The sequence below is a fragment of the Camellia sinensis genome, unplaced genomic scaffold (assembly GCF_055761805.1).
Source record: "Camellia sinensis isolate YWXY unplaced genomic scaffold, ASM5576180v1 Unanchor13, whole genome shotgun sequence".
Classification (NCBI taxonomy): domain Eukaryota; kingdom Viridiplantae; phylum Streptophyta; class Magnoliopsida; order Ericales; family Theaceae; genus Camellia; species Camellia sinensis.
The window spans coordinates 1,076,140-1,096,891 of record NW_028129009.1 but is presented as its reverse complement, the minus strand read 5'-3'; the positions used below and the strand labels follow the sequence as shown (position 1 = coordinate 1,096,891).

The 20,752-nt window shown below is 36.3% G+C and overlaps 1 protein-coding gene across 7 annotated transcripts in view; it reads right to left on the bottom strand.

Annotated features, from left to right (window-relative positions):
• LOC145788662 (putative cyclic nucleotide-gated ion channel 20, chloroplastic) overlaps window positions 1-16,007 on the bottom strand; it is a 119,967-nt gene extending 103,960 nt beyond the window's left edge. For 3 of the 7 annotated variants that reach the window (XR_014358064.1, XR_014358065.1, XM_082911788.1), the window contains exons 1-6: window positions 15,542-15,977; window positions 12,480-12,996; window positions 10,749-10,940; window positions 9,064-9,162; window positions 6,419-6,556; window positions 4,018-4,266 (exon numbers count right to left, since the gene is read on the bottom strand). Coding sequence is in view for 5 of the 7 variants with exons in the window: in XM_082911788.1 (XP_082767914.1) it covers window positions 4,018-4,266; window positions 6,419-6,556; window positions 9,064-9,162; window positions 10,749-10,940; window positions 12,480-12,980 (1,179 nt within the window). In the remaining 2 variants the exon portion in view is untranslated. Of the gene's footprint in view, window positions 1-4,017; window positions 4,267-6,418; window positions 6,557-9,063; window positions 9,163-10,748; window positions 10,941-12,479; window positions 12,997-14,709; window positions 14,753-15,541 lie in introns of all 7 variants that reach the window. The other 4 variants (XM_082911785.1, XM_082911784.1, XM_082911786.1 and 1 more) reach the window with 4 other exon arrangements.
• Between the last annotated feature and the right edge of the window lie 4,745 nt (window positions 16,008-20,752).

The window sequence follows — 20,752 nt, the reverse complement described above, 5'->3', positions numbered from 1 at the left end:
TGGAGACTCCTCAATCACAAAGCTAATCACAAACCCAAAAGATGAGAGTGGAGGAATCAGGACAAAAAGAACTAGAAAAAAATAAAGAATTTAAGAAGCCAGATTTTTTTTTTTTTCTTTCTTCTGGTTGTGTTTTAAAAAAGAATTAAAAGAAAAGGAACGGGTGTTGACCTACACAACCCAGACAAACAATCCAACCAAGACAGATGAAGAAGGCAGACGAAGACTCAGAGATGCCGACCGGAATCACGTATACCAGAGACGCTGTTGACAAGAACCACGAAGGCTAGGGGGACTGCCGACAGGCCCCTAGACAGTCAGAAGGACTACCGACAGGCCCTTAGGGACTCAGAGAAGCTGTCGACTAAGCCTAATAGGCTGTCGGGGAGCCCAGGTGAACTATCGAAGGTCTGGGCAAGGCTGGTGGAGGTGGGGTTTAGGCTGTCAGAGGGTCAATGGTGGCTATCTAAGGGTCTACAGTGGTTGTCAGGTCTCTTGGACTCAAGACAGGACTGCCGATAGAGGTAAGGAGGGATTGGCTAGGATTGTAGCTCTGATATCATGAAAGTTTAGAGAAGACAAAAGGTTAGGGAATGAGTTAGACTCCATTCCCTTTTATATTGATAATACTAAGTATAATATAAGGAAACACAATCACATAATCTGTTAGAATTTACCTTCACCTACCACACCTACTACACCTACCACTACCTACTACCATCACCTACTACATCTTCACCTACCTTCACCTACTACCTTCTTCTCTTCTATATATATCAATAATTGTAAACATCAAAAATATCTATCAATAATATACATCAATTTATTTTACATTCATCAATTTATTTTACGTGGTATCAGAGCAAGGTTGAGAAACTAATAATTCTGCTTCACCGGCGGGCGGCAGCCTCGCCTTGGCCGCCCGCCGGTCCCCTACACATACCTTCACTCCGCTGCCACAAATTCCATAACTGATCTCTAACACACAGCAGCACACTCACAAGACATGGAAGAACACGGTGGGTCCTCCGCTGCCGCCCATTGCTGCACCATGTGCGGCTCCTCCGTCAAAAGACGATCACTTCTCTCATCTTTCTCTCATTTCTCCCAATCATCTGCCATTCCTTCTCTCCCGAAAACTCTACCGATCGGCGCATCCTAGTCTTGCTCGACGGCTTTGCTCTCAAGTCCTCGCACTCGATCTTCTTCACAGCTCTTTAGAATCGCGGATTCGAGAAGGATGTATGCGACAAGCAATGGGGTTTTGGGATCTCCTCTGCGACAACATTAATCTCTATCCCAGTCTTCCTCCTTGGCTCCCCTTATTTACAGCACCAAGGATCCTTGCTCTATTTACAGGACCAAAATTCCTCATGGAAGCCCTATTACAACCATATTCAAGGTTTTGGCTGCAGCAATTTACAACAGTTGCACGTCTAGGAATTGCAGCAACACTGTTGAGAGCATGAGCACATTTGTAAAGATGCTTATCACGAGGCATTAAAGAAAGTATACCATGAGCAGAACCTACAGAAGATAGCTGTCACCAAACACTTTACAGCTTTTCTCTCTCTCTTTACTTTTTCTCTCACCCACGTTGCCCCATTTCTTTATTTTATTTTATTTTATTTTTTTTATTTATTTATTAAAAAAAAAAAAAAAAAAACTTTAGGCGAAGACGACTTGCATACCACTCCTTTTATTCATGTCGGGGTTTACCCCGTTCACCATTTTACATCAAAAAAAAAAAAAAAACAAAACAAAACAAAACAAAACAAAACAAACAGACACACCAACAAAACAACCACACCCCCAGTGGGATTTTTTTTTTTCCCTTCTCTACTCAGCTGCAGGTCTCTTCTTCTTACTTTTATCTTGGGTGTCCCGTGCTCGTCCGGCCTCCGTGTTTTCCACGCCGCCGGGCAAGTTCACTCCCCCATACTTCTCCACTGCAGCATATGGCGGACCTCCAAATCGGAACATCACGGTGGCCTTCCGCTTCAGCTCCTTATTTTCCGCCTTTAGCACACTTATCTCTGCTCGCGCATCCTTATACATGCGTTGGAGCAGAGCCAGCTGGGAGTTTAACTGCTGCACCTCATTTGCCCTACTCTGCAGCCGGTTCGACAAGTTTGTCACCGCAGTCATGGTTTCTACACATGACTTTAATGTATACTGATTGGCTTCCACATCCGACTGCACTGCCATTCTTTGCTCCACAGATCGCATCGGAAAGTTCAGCGGAGTAAACTCCGGGGCACTCGGTTGAGGTTCCAGTGCCACCGCTCCAGTTCTCTCTCTTGTTGACTCGTTGAGGTCGGGAAAGAGGGTGAGCAGTCCACGGGAAGACGAGGCCATTTTCTGGGCAACAAAGTGTTACCGACTATCTCTCTCAGCACAAGGAACTCTCTTTCTCAGCAACACGAAGGATTTTTCAGAGGTTTCTCTCAGTTTTTCTCTGCCTCAGCCTCTGCCTTCGTCTTGGTTATATAGCCAAGGCAGCCACGCGCATCGCGCGCCTCTTGACGCCCGACAAACTGGCACGCCTTTTCATGACACATCTTTTGATAAAGTGGACACGCCTTTTGATGGCACGTCTTTTGATGGCACGCCTTTTGATGGCACGCCTTTTTATGAATTGGGCACACCTTTTGAGGGTGCGACTTTTTAAGGGTCCGACAAGACTCTGTAAACTGTCCCGACATTGATTCCGGTTAGTTTCTACAAGGGTCCGACAATACTCTGTAAACTGTCCCGACATTGATTCCGGTTAGCTCCTTCATGGGTCCGACAAGACTCTGTAAACTGTCCCGACATTGATTCCGGTTAGTTTCTCCAAGGGTCCAGCAAGACTCCGTAAACTGTCACAACATTGTCTGCATCCAACGGTCCGACATGACCCCATAAACTGTCTTCTCCAACGGTCCGACATGACCCCATCAACTGTCTTCTACACCGTTATGACACCCCCATACAGTGTCCTCTACAACGTTATGACACCACCATCCAGTGTCTTCACCAATGGTCTGACACGACCATACAGTGTCACCTATCCTCTTTTTATTTTTATGTATTTTCTTGTTTTGTTCCTCTCTTCAAACTCAAGTTGGTTAGTTTCTCTCCTCCTTGAGTTTGCGGGGGGCTGTTAGAATTTACCTTCACCTACCACACCTACTACACCTACCACTACCTACTACCATCACCTACTACATCTTCACCTACCTTCACCTACTACCTTCTTCTCTTCTATATATATCAATCATTGTAAACATCAAAAATATCTATCAATAATATACATCAATTTATTTTACATTCATCAATTTATTTTACGTAATCACTTATTTCCTATTCTACCTTAATTCTTATTCTAATATAATTCCTATTCTAACAGCTTGTAGTTACCTACATATCCATGACACGTGGCAATATAGTAGGCACCTACAAGCCTGAAGACAGCAAATAGGCTTTTGCAGGCTGGTTTCTCCGCTGGACTTCCACAATCCCGCCTGGTGGATTATGATGGCTATTTATGATGGTTAATCTCCCCCCCTCATGAAATTTTAGGTTGTGCTGAAATGAGATTAGGGTGCAATTGGACCATGGAGCTGGTCCTGTGAATTTTTAGAGACCTGATTGGACATTCCATGAAACTAGTAAATTATTTATAAATGCATATATTTTATCAGCTCATGGTTCATCTTCAATATTTTACAAACAGATAAAAATACAAAAGAAAAGAAAAAAGAATGAAACACTAGTTCCAGAAGCATAAAGCTAAGTTCTGTACAAATTATTCATCATAGTCTTTCGCCTGACTAAAATTATGTAGAAGGCAAAAGAAGAGTTGAGAAGCCTAGCATGAACTGTTGAATGAGGGACAACAGAAGGAATATCACAATGACTCGTATAAAAAGTTTATAAACTTTCAGAATAAAAAAGGAGCAGCAAACTGTTTGCAAGAAGAATTGGAAAAAAAAAGAGCTCAACAACTTTGAGAGTTATAATGATTTCACCTACCTGTAAACCCAAGAGGTACCAAGATGATCCGACAACATGGCCAGACAACACAAAGGTGAGAAGATTCATAACAAAATTTGCCCATGCTGACTCAAATGTGAAACCACTTGGAGACTGACCAACCATCAAAGGTAGAAACCTATACAACCTGGGAATATACTGAACAAGAACAGCTGCACGCAAAAGGTTCTTTGCATAATTTGCTCCAGATAATCCTATGAACCTTGGTATAAGCAATAATATAACAATCTGCACAATCGAAGAAGTTAATTTATGATGAGAACAGTAGATCAGATATTCAACAAAATGGAGTTTCTAGTTGCTAGTATAGGCATACATAGATTGGAGGATGCAGATAAATCATTTTTATAAATTGCATGGAAATTAATATGTTTAACATATGAATGGGATGCAGATGTTCTTCAAGCATTTATTTTCATGAAAATGATTAATTTGGCTTATTTAAACTATGAAAAAATTGAAGAAAGTAAGAAGAATATTTTCATGCACCAAAAAGAAAATAAAATTTTGGACGTCAGGAAAATGAAAAAACATGTTGTAAGGAATTCTTAACGTTATTGGGAAGATCAACTATTTTCGAAAGGGAACAGCTGTCATGGCCGGGGGACTTTGAGCTGCGGACATCTGGTGATTTGAGCGGACATCCAGCAAATAACAGACTTGGGATACAACTCTCAAGATCTCCCATTTCTAATGTCTGGTGTATTGCAGAGCTCAAAACAGCGATTGCTTTGCCCTTTGCTTCCTCATTGCAGATTGCAAACTTCATCACCAAGACTTGTACTTATACTCACTTTCCGTTCTTACTTGACAACTAAGAAGCACAGCCATGACACGGACACACCGACATAAAAATTTTCAAAAAAAAATGTAGGACACGACACATGGAGGACAAACACAAAATATACAATTTTATACATTTATTATATGTCATATATAATAATAAACAGTTAGTGTATGTCATGTGTATGAATATTTAATTCAAAGATAATAATAAAATGCAATTGTAACCATAATTTCTCAAGTCTAAAAGAGTATATAGGTAAAAATTTATATTAATTTTCTTTCATAACTGGATTCCAAGTTATTTTATCAAAATTGTAACGTGTTTCATGTGTGTCTACGCAATATGTGTTCCCCACATGTGAACCATGTCTAAATTTAAAAAATTATGGAAGGACATGTGTGGACATGTCTCTGACATGTGTTAAGACAGAACCCTATGACCGCCGCAATCGTAGCCTCGAAGTTGCAGCTCTCCTCTCATTGTTGATCGTTGCACCATCATCCACCATCGCAAGCTTCATTGTAAGCTTCTCCACCATCGTGAGCCTTACTCATGAATGAGATCTGTAGATCTCTTTCATCACAAGCCCTAGCTGAGGCTCCACCATCATGAGTCCTATTCGTAAGACCTGTGGTTCCTTCTCGACGCAAGCACTAGCCAGGGTGTTCTCGTTATCAATTGTTGTTGTGATCTTGTCATTGGTTGTCAGTCTTCATCGCTAGCAAAAATCGTGACCTTTGTTGGTTATCTTAATCGTGAACCCTAGTTCTTCTATACCAACTATTAGTTCCTTCTATTGAAGACTCTACCCAATAATATGAATGTTGTTTTGCTAATTGTCGAATTCTGGTTTTGAAGTTCTCTTTTCTTTTTATGGTTGTGTTGTTCAAGATCAAACATCCAAGAAGTAGATTGGGATTGGATGTGGAGTTGGTAACTTACACGTACTCAACAGCCTACACATTCTTGTGGAGTTTTCATCAGCCAGTATGTCTTCATTTTGTCTAGATCAGAACTCAAGTCAATTCTAGGTTAGGTCATTTGTCTAGTGAACATTTAAATAATTTGGTCAAGTCTGGTGTATTGAGTCATATATCATCATTTTCTTCTTTCTAAGCTTACATCAGTGTCCAATGTGAACACAACACCTTTAGATTAATATATGTGCTTAATTGACAACAATATAGATTTCAAAAGATTTCCATTTTTTCACTGAAATCAGAAACATTAAGGAGTGACGCATAGTAGTAAGGTCTAAAGTGAAAGACTCAACATGGAAACAACTAGATGCTTAGTTTACACCACTCTCACTGAAAGGGCATTACATCTACACGATAAGATAAACAAAGATAACAAGATTCTCTTTTAGCAAACAAAGACAAATGATGCTCATAGATAGCTGGTAGTCCACAAAAGAAAAAAATAACAGGGGTGAAATTTGAAGGGAAAAAAACACAGGTCATATGTTTTGCATGTAACAACTTGCATGCATGTCTTGTGATTTAGTACGTAATGTATAATATTATTTCAATAATTTTTTAGGGAAAATAAACTGAAGAAATTCAAGTCCATGAAGTGAGACAGAATACTTACTTGTGGAAGAGGTAATACAATAAATAAGTCAAGAAGAAAGTAACCAAAAAGATAATTGAGAGCAATCTTTTTTGGATGGTCAACTAATTCTCCAGCACCCACCACTCTAGATTCAGGAGCAACATATGCCAGCCGAAACTGCAATATGCAAATTAGACATATTGGCAATACTTTAAACATCAAGATCCAACCAAGGCACAACATACCATATTATGCATGCATAAACACAAATACAAAAGCATTTGATTTCACTTGATACATATAATATAATGTATTGATCAAAATATAAATCTGGTCATCGTTTCCTTTTCCCAGACTTCATTTCTTAAATAAATATTTCCTTCCTGAGATTAGCAACAGAATTTTAAAAAATACTTACCAGGAATTTTTTACTAAACCATGAAGGAATTTATTACTAACGAAAAAAAAAAGGGTACAAGAAGAATACAAAGGGGAACAAGCAGTCCACCCAATAAGGAAAATAAAGTGAGAAACAAGAAATCTCAACCTACATATCACACCGTTCTCTAATCAGCATAAATAAAAAACAAAGGAATCCCCCATAAAGGCTGGAGACACAGAAACCTAAAAGAAGGCCAAGTAACAAATTTTATCCAATACGCTCTCAATTGTAATGAATTTTGATTTTTGGATTTGAACACTTAGAAAATTGAACCTAAAACTTTATTTTGACATGTTTGAAGAATTCATTTCAACACTTTGTTAGGGTAGGTTGGGATGTGAGAGTATGTACATTAGGTTGGGGTCATTCATCTCTTAGTTTCTTTGTATCTTGGAATTCATTCTAAAACCTTAAAGTTATAGTCCGTTGTATTTTGTGATTCAGGATTGTGATCTTCGGTATCTCTAAGCTTGATTTTATGTCATCTTCTGTCTAGGTGAGTAGTTGCATGCTACAAATTTTCTTAAATGTTACTTTTCACTCAATAAGTTTTCATGTTCATAACATCAAATGAACTAGATCATTATGATTATATTGGAACCATATGTGAAAGGCCCAGGGAACTTATTCCACTAGGTGTGGTGACTCTAGCCACCAGGGAACAATTCCGAGTTAGGCTACGATGACTCTAACGCTCAAAGGTTGTAGGAACAGACCTAGGTAAGGTTGGGTGAGCTTCAACCAAATCTTCTTAGAGAAAAGGCTTACAGAGATCTCGAGGATGACTTTTTATTTGATGTTGGATCCACTAGTTGTGTTGCCCAGAGAAATATGGCATGTAAACTAAACCAAACCAAATCAAGCCTTAAGTCCCATCAAATGAGGTCAGCTGCATAAATCTTTCTTCTCCACTCAACTCTATCCAAGGCCATTTCGCTAGTCAAATTAAGAATATTCATATCTCTATTTAATACACTAGTCCACATCAATCTAGCTCTACCCCTTTCCCTAACACTACCATCTACCATCACTGTATCACATCTCTTCACTACTACCTCTGTTGGTCTCCGTTGTATCTGACCAAACCATCTCAATCTATTCTCTCTCAACTTATCTTCTATCAATACTACTACCCATTCTCAAATATACTCATTTCTAACTCTATCTTTCTAGTCTTGCCATACATCCACCTTAGAATCCTCATCTTAGCAACACTCATTTTATCTACATGTTATTTCTTAATTGCCCAACATTCCGTCCCATACAACATCGCTGGTCTAATAACCGTTATATAGAACATCCCTTTTAGTCTAATGGATACTCGTTTATCGCATAGTATTCCAGACGCATTCCTCCACTTAAGCCATCCTGCCTTAATTCTGTGGATCACATCCGCTCCAATCTCCCCAGTTTATAGTAGTGATATGTTGTTATCTTATTTTATGTTGAGACATGTATTTCGTTATGCTTGTTGAGATACGATAAATATTTAATTGCTAAATTGTGGAACCCTACTCTTTGAACAAATTATCAGTATTATTGGTTGTCAGTCTAAGTTCTATAATATACTACTAGTTGAGATGTCAAGCTAACATGTTTAATATTTTCAGGTGAGAGGACCTAGGTGGGGTCTTTGTGGACCTGTGTTGGGACCCATTTCTCGGAGCTCTAGGATTGCATCCATAATTATCATGTTATCATTTTAAGGCAGTTCATTAGTCTAAATATTATTATTGTTTGACTTCCGTTCATGGATTGGTTGTGTCCCATTTGGATGTGTTTTATCTTTGTATTGTGGGCTGTTTGTGACCCACTAGTCTTTGACTCTTGCATGTTGATGCAATCACTTTCTTCAGTTATCCAGTTGGACTTATATGTGTAGTCAGTTCTTTAGGCTTACATGTACCTTGGGCTAAGGCCCAATGGCCCACAGCAGGTTATGTCCCGAATTGGGTTGTGACATGTACAATTCTAAAATCAATCTAATTTCATTGTTCTTTCTATTCTCTATTTATATCTTCTTCAGTCTACTTTGATTTCAAAACAGTATCAACGATTTTTGGACTTCTTACTAATTAGAATACCATATCAGTAATATCACTGCAAGTGGGTATTTAAAAATAAAAATTACAAGAAAGATGGAGCTTCTAATTACAATTCACTTACAACATAATCGTGATAGCAACACACACACGCACACAAAAGGCAGCTTCCTTCAAAGGAAAATAAGAGAGTAGTTTACCTGAAGAAGTATATGGATAAAGTATATGAAATCAGTCATGCTTCTAAAAACCACAATTGCTGTCGTCAGGGCCCAATTAATAACTATGCACTTATTATCCTGCTTCCAACAAAAAGAACATGTAAATTTCAAAGTAAAATACGTGGTAATAAACATTAAGAACATCATTTGTAATAAATCTAGACAATTGAGAATAGTGAAAATTTAATGTCATGTCCTCAGACAAGAATATTTCTTACTAAAGCATACCAAAAGAATGAAAAGGTAATTAGATATAACCAGTAAACTACATAAGAGAGGCAGGAGTGGGAGATGGAGCAGAAAATATAAAAATAAATATGAATATGTTGAAGTTTAACTAAGTGGCTCGAGATGTCTGACATAGGCATAGCCCATAGATTCCAACACACCCAAATAGATTAAATTCTTCCTAAGTCCTAGAACAAGTCTGGCATCACTTAGGACCCTCAAAACACCATCAACCATCTTGGTTTTTGTTAATTTATGCAATACTATTTTTTATGGGTTTTTTTTTTGTACTTTGAACTCATTCAGTATATAAATAAGAGTATTGAGATTGAGAAACCTAAACAATTCTCTCCTCTCCCTTTGAATAATTCAGTAGGTAGCAAGGTTGCCTACCTACTACCACTACCCTGTTGTAAGTGGGGAATCTTGTGCACTGGGTACGACCTTTTCAAAATAGTAGACTGAAGGTTGTAGGCCCTATGGATTTTAAAGGGATAGAATATAGTTGGATCAAAAGGCAAGAAATTTTAAACACTAATTTAGGGGTTTTTGATAAAGGTTAGTGTCTATAAAGTTTGGTTTTTGGAAACGAAAACTAAAGAAATTAGATGTTGGCTGTACTTAGAGCAAATGTAATTGCACAGAATAAGAAGAACAAAGAGAAAAGAATAATCATCAAGAAATCTCTCCTAGAATCACTTTGATGTTCCCTCCAATCAAATGATAACTCAAATCTTCAATAGCTTCTCCCATGAAAACTCAACTCTATTGAATTGAAAGAATAAGTAGACATCTTAAGAAATTGGCATTCTTCTACCTTTTACTGATAGCTAGAGCTCCAAGAGGTGAAACTTTGAAACTTCTAGAAAGACTTCATTCTACAACCACTAAGGACCACATATGAATCCTTGTGGCATAACTTAAATTACAATAAGACTCATCAAGAACAACATCAGCAGCATATTAACCTAAATCATACATAATATAAGATTCAATTGAACCAAGACTTGTTCAGACAAGGTCCTAAGCTGGGTGCTTTCACGTTCATAATATTTTACTTGCCACCAATCTCTCTGTCTGGAGTCTGGACCATTTATCCTCCCTTTTGTTGAAAACTCTCTTCATCTAGTTCACTTTTTAAGCTAATAGAGATAATTCATACAAAATAAAAATAATAATTAAAGCCTGCAAGAGCTGTAGAATTGTATGACTGTGCATATTTCTTTGACAATAATAGCATACCATTAGCAATGATAAATGATATCATGATTCTTACGTTCTGAAGTCCAATATTATACCAATACAAAGAGAAAATATGTCCATTTAAATATTTAAAGAGGACATAATATAGAACTCAAATCAAGTGATAACCCTTCAAGAGTAAATTTTCTAGATTCAGCCAACTTAACAATATCAAATGAAAAAATAAGCCATACCTGCTGGACAGTCAGCAAAAAGAAAAACAAGGGGTCTACAAAGATTGCAACTAGACAAGAAATGACAATGAACTTGTTCCACTGCTGAACAACTTTAGTATGAGGATTCATAACTCCAGGAATATATGGATTCAGGAAAGAAAAAATTCTCCCTGGCCAACCTTTTGCATCCCCATAAAGAATATTATGGAACTGCAAAAAGAAAGGGAAAGAAAAAGCACAAAAAATGCAAACTGCATCAGTAGATTTGTTGATTGACGCATTAAATGTAGACAATGAAACAGACAAGAATAGGAGATCAAGTAACAAAATGAATAAAATTAAATAAAATGTGCTCTAGTGACATCAATTAAACTAATCCAAGATAAATAAATAAAGTACAGTGCAATGAAGTAGCAACTCATATATAACTTTCTTGCCTAAAAAATATTTTTAAGAAATATCTTTTAATAATGCACCTTTAAAATAATTTTAGGGAACAAAAACAAAGAACATGTCGTGACCAGTTGGGCTTGGTTTATTTTGTAATGAATGTAAACCAAAATAGGCAGCGTTTATTCAAACAATGGGAACCGAAGGTTTCCTCAAAACTTGAGTTCTCAATAAGGAGCAAGTTAGTGCATCCATTTTCTTGCTCGTTAGCGGTTTAGTTTGATTGCAGCTAGCGCCCTTCTGTTTTCTCGCTTTTTTTCTCTTAAGGTAAGCTTCAAAGCAAGGTATACAAAAAAAATTATTCCTTACACTATCATAATATTTAAGTGTGTTAACCTCTTTGTAGTAGCAGGATAAAAGTACTGCAGCATGAAACATACTGATTGAGAAATCCAGTCTCAAAGATGGCCAGGTTTAACGTGGATGCTAATGTTTTAACTGACATCCAGAGTGGGAACAACCCAAAGACAGGCCCCATTACCCATGTGAAAAGCCACAACACACCACACCACAATTATGAGAAGTAAGTTGAATACACTTCAAACCAAGCTACATCTTCATCACAAGTGAATCAATCATTGAAAGTATGCCAATTGTTAACTTTCCGGTTGGGACATGAGAATCCTCAACAAAACTCAGGAGGGAAGTGTTAAGAATTAAATTAAAAGAAATTATCATTATTAATCCAGTAGAAAAAAAGTCAAGAAAACCATGGATATCTCAGACCACATAGCACGGGTCATCTACTTACAGTTACTTATTTTGGGCTAACTCTACTCAATTTCTGTGATCTGTACTAGAGATTCACTCACTAAAGGCAACTAGGAGTCGAAGTATAAATCCAGAACTATTTTTCACTTTTAGAAATCTTACTGCACTACGTCAAAAGCTAATACTCTGATGCAGAGAGGACACAAAACATGTCAAAAACAGACATAAGCAACTCTGGTTTTACATAAAGATTTATCACTTAAAAACTTTAACATTAACTCCAATTTTCAAGCAATACATGAAAAAAGTAATAAACAAGTTTTAAAATAAAAAAATAAACGTCACCAAGTAACTAGAACACTTAGTTTTGGAAGCTGTAGCCTGCAGCGCTAGTCATGTGACAAGAGACCATCTGCATGGAAGCACATATTACAGGGAAGTTGCCTGTGGCTAAGTGATCTATCATAGAGAAACTAACAATCTGAAACACACGGAGGCAGTAATAAAAGGGAAAACGATTCATGAAAGAAATATTCTATGACAATACAGCTGTAAGGAAAAATCTATCTACTTGGGTAAGAAAAACACCTTGGGGTCAAAGATAACAGAAGATTTTGAGTTATTTTTTCGCCCCTTCAAATCATAATAAGTGGGGCATGTTGTGCAGTAAGGATCATTGCATACTCCCAATTGCCCAGACTTCAATAGATGTTCATTTTTGCCAGGATAGTTGTCCGGCCAACCATCCTGATCCATTCCCTTAAAAGAATGATATTTGTCCACTGTAGGCTCAGTTGTCTTGCGCCCAATTGTACCTTGGGTAGGTCGAAAGAGGTTCTCATGGTTACGGCTAATATATAAAGGACCACTCATCTGTATGAATGAAGTTCTTCTTTCATTCCGCAAGGGACCAGTGTAACCTATGAAATTATCTCCATTTTCATAGGGCTCCATGGAATTCCTAGAAATAGACATTGATGCACTTCGATATCTGGATGAAAACCTCTGGAAATTGGTTTCCTCTTGTTCATCGCCTTGTGAATACATGTCTGATAGCATTGGTACCTCATCCTTCTCAAAATCAACCATCTCTCTTGTAGTAGAACTGAAAGAGACACATGTTGAATAGCAAGATGACGATCAACAGACAAAGATGACACCATAAGAAAAAGAATTTAATATAAGGCATGAAGGAATGCAAAGACATACCAAAAGGTCAAAAATCAAAAGAATTCAAGATAATTATAAAATGACATAAATAAAAATATTAAGTTAAAATTGAAATAGTAATCACATGGAATACCAATCTAGTATCCATCCACAAATTTTCGAATCAAGCAGAGTTCTTCAGTCTAGCTTATAAATTGAGCTGGGAAATCAACTTTTTAGAAACTACAAGTAGAAGAGCTACTATCCTTTGACTTGAAGAATTCAATTTACGTTCTTTTAAACTCAAAACACCCTTCAGTTAGATGACTCCATCCAAGTTTTCTCATGAAAGGAGAATACCATTTTTATCCGATATGAGAGGGAAAAGACTACCATTTTCTCTTTGTCACATATATGGAAGAAAAAATAAAGGTCTAAACGATTTTTTAATTTGATTTGAATACATATAAACTCAATAGCCAGTTTTCATTCGATACAAATTAATGCATCTTAGCAAAGTGGCCTGATTCCAACAATTCAGCCACCAAACTCATCTATTTAGCTCTATACAAACCACATCCTTTGTTAAATAAAGCGGATATAGAAAGCATAATGAGATAATTAAGTTTGATTAACAGATAAAAGACAATTGTTCAATGGGTAAATTATACAAATAGTCCCTAATTCATTTTAGTCATTAATCTTTAATTTGTATCAATTACATCCCTAAGCTTTATACATTAATTCAATGTGGTCCCTTCCCAAAACTATCGTTAACTTTAGATGGAAAATGCTGACATCATGATTTTATTAAGCTTTGAACAGTCTATTTATGCCAAATAAAATTGATAGAAAAGCCAAAGTAGCCAAACACAAAGTGCATTTACTTCTCTACAATTTTAGGGACGCAGTAAGTCACAAGCAAAAATTGGGGTTTGGGCGAACTTCAGGGATTTCCTCAGCAAATTAGAAACACAATTGACATAAAATTAACCTGTCGCTATAAGGAATGGAAGATTTGGATGTTTTTATTTCATAAATAATGTGCATTTTACATGTCTCATGATTCATTTTAGGCAAGAAATTGGATAAATTATTCTCAATGTTTGTCAAATGCCAAATATAAAACCGCTATAATTACGTCATCATCAATTTTTGTCTAAAATTAACAGAAGGGTTAAATTACACTTTTGATCCTTCAACATTCACCTGAATTTCATTTTGGACCCTCACCTTTTAATTTCAACAAAGACCTTAAATTTCAACTTAAGTTTCAATATAGTCCTCCCATTACTTCACCATTTAAAATTTGAGTAAAAGTTGAAACATGAAGGACCAAAGCGAAATTTGAGTGACAGTTGGAAGATAAAAGGTGTAATTTTTTTTCCTCTAAAGCGTGCTCATGTGGCAACCACATGAGCACTTTTTGTCCAAGAGTTTAAGTCTGAGAACTTAACTGTTACAATTACCAACTGAGGGGCTAAAGTAAAATTTGAATGAAGGTTGAAGGGTGAAAAGCATAATTTATCATAACAGAAATTATAGAAAGGGACCACATTAAATTCATGTGAAGTTTTGAGATGTACACTCCGCATTTTTTGGCGTTTGGTACAACAAAAAATGAAAGTCAACAGAAAATATTTCAATTTTAAAGGTGAAAAACGTATACCGGACTGAACTCTTATCATTGCTGCCACCCCATCACCTCCACTCTGTTGCCACCACCACCGCCATCAATACAACAATTAGTACATTAGCTTCAAGGACGCAACCAAATATAGGAAAATGTTTTCCATCGAAATAAACGGAGCAGTAATTCATACAAATTAAAGATTGTGGACCAAAATGAAATAGGTAGTATACTTTAGGAACTATTTGTATATTTTACTCTTGTTCAGTAAACTTCGATTCATATGAAGAAATTTTTTCAATAAGCATAGATGATAGGGAAATTCTATAATGCACACCCCAAAGAAAGGGGTACCATATGCCCCGGTTACAAATTTTTATGATTTTTGGTTACGACTTATTGTGCCGTTGAGTTGATTATGACTTAGTTATGACCTAGTCTGATTGTTATTTTGGTCATGTCTCAAGTGTCGTTTGGTTATGACCCATCGTTGTGTTGGTTATGACTCATTTCTTGTGTTGGTTATGGCCAAAGAAGTATTGGGTTGTACTTCAAGTAATGTTCAATTATGATCTATTGTGATCCTTCTAGTTACGACTGAAAGTTCCTTGATTATAATGCCAAATGATATCAAAACCACGAAAAGTCATAATACCCAAAATAGGGTGTATTGTAGAAGCACCGTAGAAGTTAGGAAAGATTCCGTACAACCAACAAACATCAGAGGGTAATGAGAGAAATTAAGGATGATTAGTAATAAATGAAACCAGTAATCAAAGACAAAAATTGAAGAAGAAATGAACAAATAATAATAGCAATTTTATCAAAGAAATTATTTTTATTTTTATTTTTGTTTTTTTTCCAAACAAACCTGCCTTCAGCTGAATTCCCTTGTTATGAACTCTTAAAACTCCATCATCCTCGCCAATTGCACACTACCAGCAGAAACCAAACACACACACACACACACACACAGAGTGGTGGGTGGTTCGATTCAATCAATTATGAAGAATGGCAACGACTGAAACGGTCGAAATTTCAGAGAGAAAGACAGAGAGAGAGTAAACGCATTGACTCAAAAGGGGAGAGAGATAGAGAGGGAACATCCGAGGAAGCGAAGAAAAGGTGAACAACAAAGAAGCTTCGCTTGGCTTGGTACGTAGAGAGAGAGAGAGAGAGAGAGAGAGATTGGACTTTAGAGAGAAGTCATCAAGCGGGTCGATTGGTGGACTCCGTCGCCTGGAAGTGCACCCGGTGCAGGCGCTAACGTGGACACAGATACACACTACCCGCAAACTACCCTTTTTAATATATTTGTAGAAGGCTTCTGTATGTATACACCCATTACATTTTACGCACTAGCGGTGGGCGCAGGTCGGTTGCGGCCACAAAACCTCTAATTCGTCATCCGTCCGCCATATTGGCGGATTGAAGAAAATCAATCTGCATCCGTCCGCTAATCCGGTGGATGTGGATTGAGCGGATTGGCAGTTTGGCGGGTGGATGCGAATCGGTTTGGCGGTTTGAAATTTTATAAATTTTCAACATAATTCAACTTGTGCACTTTCTCAAAAAAAAAATATTGTAGTTAATGACTTCAAAAAATATTACAATTATTGCATGTCTCATCCAAAGCAAGAAAATTTAAAATTTTAGAACATCACAATCATTGCATGCTTCATCCACATACTACAATCACAGCATGCCTCATTCACATAAAGTATTACAATCTGTGGTTCTTAAAATATAAAAACAATTCAAACCATCAAAACCATGAACAGAGCAATAGTAGAAATTGTATGTCTCTGTATTGTTACATCTATATCTGTTTTTGAAAATAAAAACCAACCAGCATATATCATATTTTCTATTTATTATTTTTAGAGATAGATTTAAAAACCAAAAAATATAGATAAATAATACATTTATTTTTTTCAATTAAAAAAAGATATTCAAGTTGAAAACTTTTTTTCAACAAAATATTTAAACTCTTTTTTAATTGAAAATACAAACAGAATATTTAAATAAACTGAAAACACAAAGTCTTATAAATTACTAGGGGTGTTCGCGGTTTGGCGGTTCGGTTGCGGCCAAAAGAATCTCAGATCCGCCATCCGTCCGCCAAATTGGCGGATTGGAGAAAATCAATCCGCAACCGTCCGCTCGTCATCACGCATCCGTCCAAAATGCGGCGGATCGGTTCGGTTCGGTCGGTTTTGGCGGATCGGTGTATCCGCTGCTCACCCCTATTACGCACATCTGTCTTAATAAATAATTTATTTTATTTGAATTGCGTGTCATGTTCAGAATAATAATTTTACTTGAGAATAAAATTATAATAAAAATAATTATCATTAAGTATGTGCATAGAATAAATTAGGTGTGTGTAAATAGAAACTTTCATATTTTTATATTCATTTATAGCTAAATTACAAATATATTATTAAAAATTTAATTAAAATACCAATCGTCCTTATAATTGTAAAAATTATATTTCACCCTTTTGAAATTTCTAATTTTATAACAAATCATTTCTTTATTAATAAATTATCAAATCAATTAATATTTTTTAATAATGATAAAAATATGTTTTAATTAATAATTAAGTAATTTTATTATTGTATAGGAGAGTAATTATAAATTTCATTTTTTAATTACTTCTGTTAAATAAAAAATTCTAATAAAAGAGTATTTATAATTTTTCAAATCATAGAGAATAATTTGTACTTTAAGCAAATCTCAGGATGTGTATTTGTAATTTACCCTTCGTATATTAATGTTGTGTGTGGTTAAGAATTTGAAAATTGAAAGGAAAAAAGTAAATAAAATATGAAAAAAATTGTAATGACCCCAAAAAAAAATTAAATTAAATAGTCAGCTCATAATTTAATTGAGCAAATTTTTTAATTTGATTGCCGTGTAAATTCTGTGAGAAAATAGTTCGGTTTTGTATTTTTTAAAAATAGTTTCCGATCTCAGAAAATTATGAAATTTTTATATGTTGTTCACATATGAGTCTAGCACGTTAGATAAAAATTTCAGAATTTAATGATGAGTATTTATTTTATGAAAATTCACGGACTGATTGGTGCTCAGTTTAATTTATAGCATAATTTAAAATTGAGTTTTTGGTGTTCGAACCATGATTTAAGATAAATTTGTTGGGTTTATTTTGGTATATAATTGGACCATATTTGACTTATAGGTGAGACCCATGATTTAGATTTAATTTAAATTGAGTTTGTTTAATGACTCACGTTTAACTGTTTGGTCCTTTTAAAATGTGATCGGTAATAACCACCTTGGGAGTTATTATTATTTATTATATAGGATTATAATAAATATTTGATAGTTGATTTTATGGTGTGTACCATATGGTGAAAAATTATATATTTTTGTAGTAAATAAAATAGGCGTATATTTCGTGGTGAGCAAAGTATTATATTTTGTGACGTGTACAAGCAAACGAAATATATTTTGTGGTGAAGAAATAATGATATCATTTTATAAATTAGGTCATAAAATCTCACAAAGTTGCTAATTGTACTTTTAATTATATACACAGAGAGAGATGGATATATATATTGTGGGGACATAAATTTTGAATGATGACACGTGGCCGAGGTATCATCGAAGTGCCAGCGGGGGTGTCACGTGTCCCGGTCATGATGCCGAGATGATCTCGGCTAGGTCGAGATTATCTGCGAGAATACCGGAATCCGGGATAAGCGGATAAGGGGCAAGAGTTCTAGAATGGGAGAAGACTTCAGTTTAGGTAAAGATAAGACTCTTAGAGAGTTTATCATAATCCTATTGGGCGTACAAGATTAGCAGTAATCCTAAGTCCATTGAAGTTACGCTTCTATTGGGACTAGGATTATGTTGGCTATAAAAGAGAGGCACCCCCATGGGTCGAAGGTATGTTTTTATGTTCTGAATAATAAGTTAAGCACTTTTGCTATCTTTGGGAGATATTTTACTGACTTGATCGTCGGAGTGCCCCCGGGTGGACGAACCACCGCCGGAATCTCTTCTTTTCTATGACAGGTCATTCAGGCGTCATCTATTCTGCCAGTGCTCTCCAGTTGAATACTAATTTGACAATGTGATCAGAAATCAACACACACAATTTGGCGTCGTCTGTGGAAAAGAAAGAAGAATAGATGACCAATGACGGACATAAAGAGAAGGTTGGGGACGGCATTCATTCTGGGAGTGGAAAACATATTGACCTTGACATCGAAGAAGACAACTGCAATGAAGAGAATCGTGATAAGAATCACAGAGAAAAGGACGTCGGCTAGTGTAACAACCCCGATCCATGATTAATTACTAATCCGTGATTAAGGGCACTAATCAAGTGATTAAAATAATTATATGTTAATTGTATATTTTTGCATGCTATTCGATTTTCTATCTGTTAATCATAGTAACATTTGTTGCAATTTTCGCTTAGAATATTAATTTGATGGCTTGATTGATGTCAAAAATGGGAATTGACCGCATGGTTGGACTAATTAGAATTTTTAGAACACTATGGTGAGTTTAATTAAAAAATTGATTCAGTTCTGTAAAATCACATGTGATTGATTTAAGCCTTAATTAGAACGGTTTGGGGTTAACTGAGTCATGTGCTAACCATAATTAATTAAGGTTACTTGTGTTTAATAAGATGATGCATGATTTATGCCTAATCTACTCCTATTCATGAGGGATTAAGTGTTGATGTGCTAAGGCATTTGGTGATATTGAATGTAGAGGATTAAAACTCTTGTGAGTGTGTTGGATTAATGCATGTGTGTGCACGTGTTGTGTATTCAAATGTGAGGTGTATGTTGTGTATTTTCTGATGAGAGTTGAGGGAGTATTGTACCATTCCTTTTCTCATGTGGTCCTTGTGTAGAGAGAGAGAGAGAAAGCTCAAGTTAGAAGAAGAAGAAGAAGGGAACTAGGAAGACCATCTCTTTTTGATTGAAATCAAAGCTCTAGGTAAGAGTCTTGAGCATATTTTCTGCAGCTAACTTCCATGCATCATGATTTCAACACATCTTTGAACCATTTTCATGACATTAGCAAGAGAAGTGGGTCTTTGGGCTTGTAGATGTCTTGCATGTGCATCATTGGAGATTAACCTTTTGGTTCCATCATTTTTGAGTTAGAGTTTTGAAGTCATTGCAAGCTTGTGAGTTCATATCTTGCATAATGTTTTGGAAATTCACGGATTCATACCAACCATTTGCATGTTTTGAAGAAATCAAGAAAATAGTTTGAAAATCTTTCATGCATGAGCTTTTAAGTTCAAATTTGCTAAATCCATGAGTGTTGAGCTAAAGGTTTGAAAATGATCATATATGTGTGTTTTAGAAAAGTTTTCCAAGTGTTTTGATCAAGCTGTGCATGAGTGTAGCCATTGAATTGCATTTTGAAGCTCAAAACTCTGTTTTTGGAAACCCAGAATTTCACAGTCCACTCGAGCGAGGAAACCTACGCTCGACCGGAGAATGTGAGCTCTCAGTATTTTTTTTCAGACATGAGGTCTCCGCTCGAGCGACCACTTAGACGCTCGAGCGAACCCTTTGCATGTTGTCGATCCGCTCAAGCGTGGAAGTTGTAGCTCGAGCGTGGATTACGACCAACCAGTACTTTTTCCAAGTTCACAGGTCGCTCGAGCGAAGGAAGTCACGCTCAAGCGACCCCTCTCATTTTGCATGTCCGCTCGAGCGAGGAAAGCTACGCTCGAGCGGGAACCTCATTTTCAAAAATTTTACCTAAGTGTCCCAATGCATGTTTTAGCATCCTCATTGCATCTTAGGCATTCCTAAGCCTTACTTAAGCCATAGTAATGAGGTTATGGATTAGAAACACACTAAGGAATGAATGTACTAAGTTAAGGGAATGCAAGTAGGTGTGTTTTAAGCAATGAGTTAAGAATTAACAAGAACCAACGTAATGTAAGCTAAGCCGCGGTGGCCAAGTACTTGTGTAATGATAAGATCTGTTGGTGTTATGTACCTTTGTGTTTGTACGTCAACGTCCGAGGGTTGATTGACCATTTGCAAGAACCATTGTGAGTAACGTTATT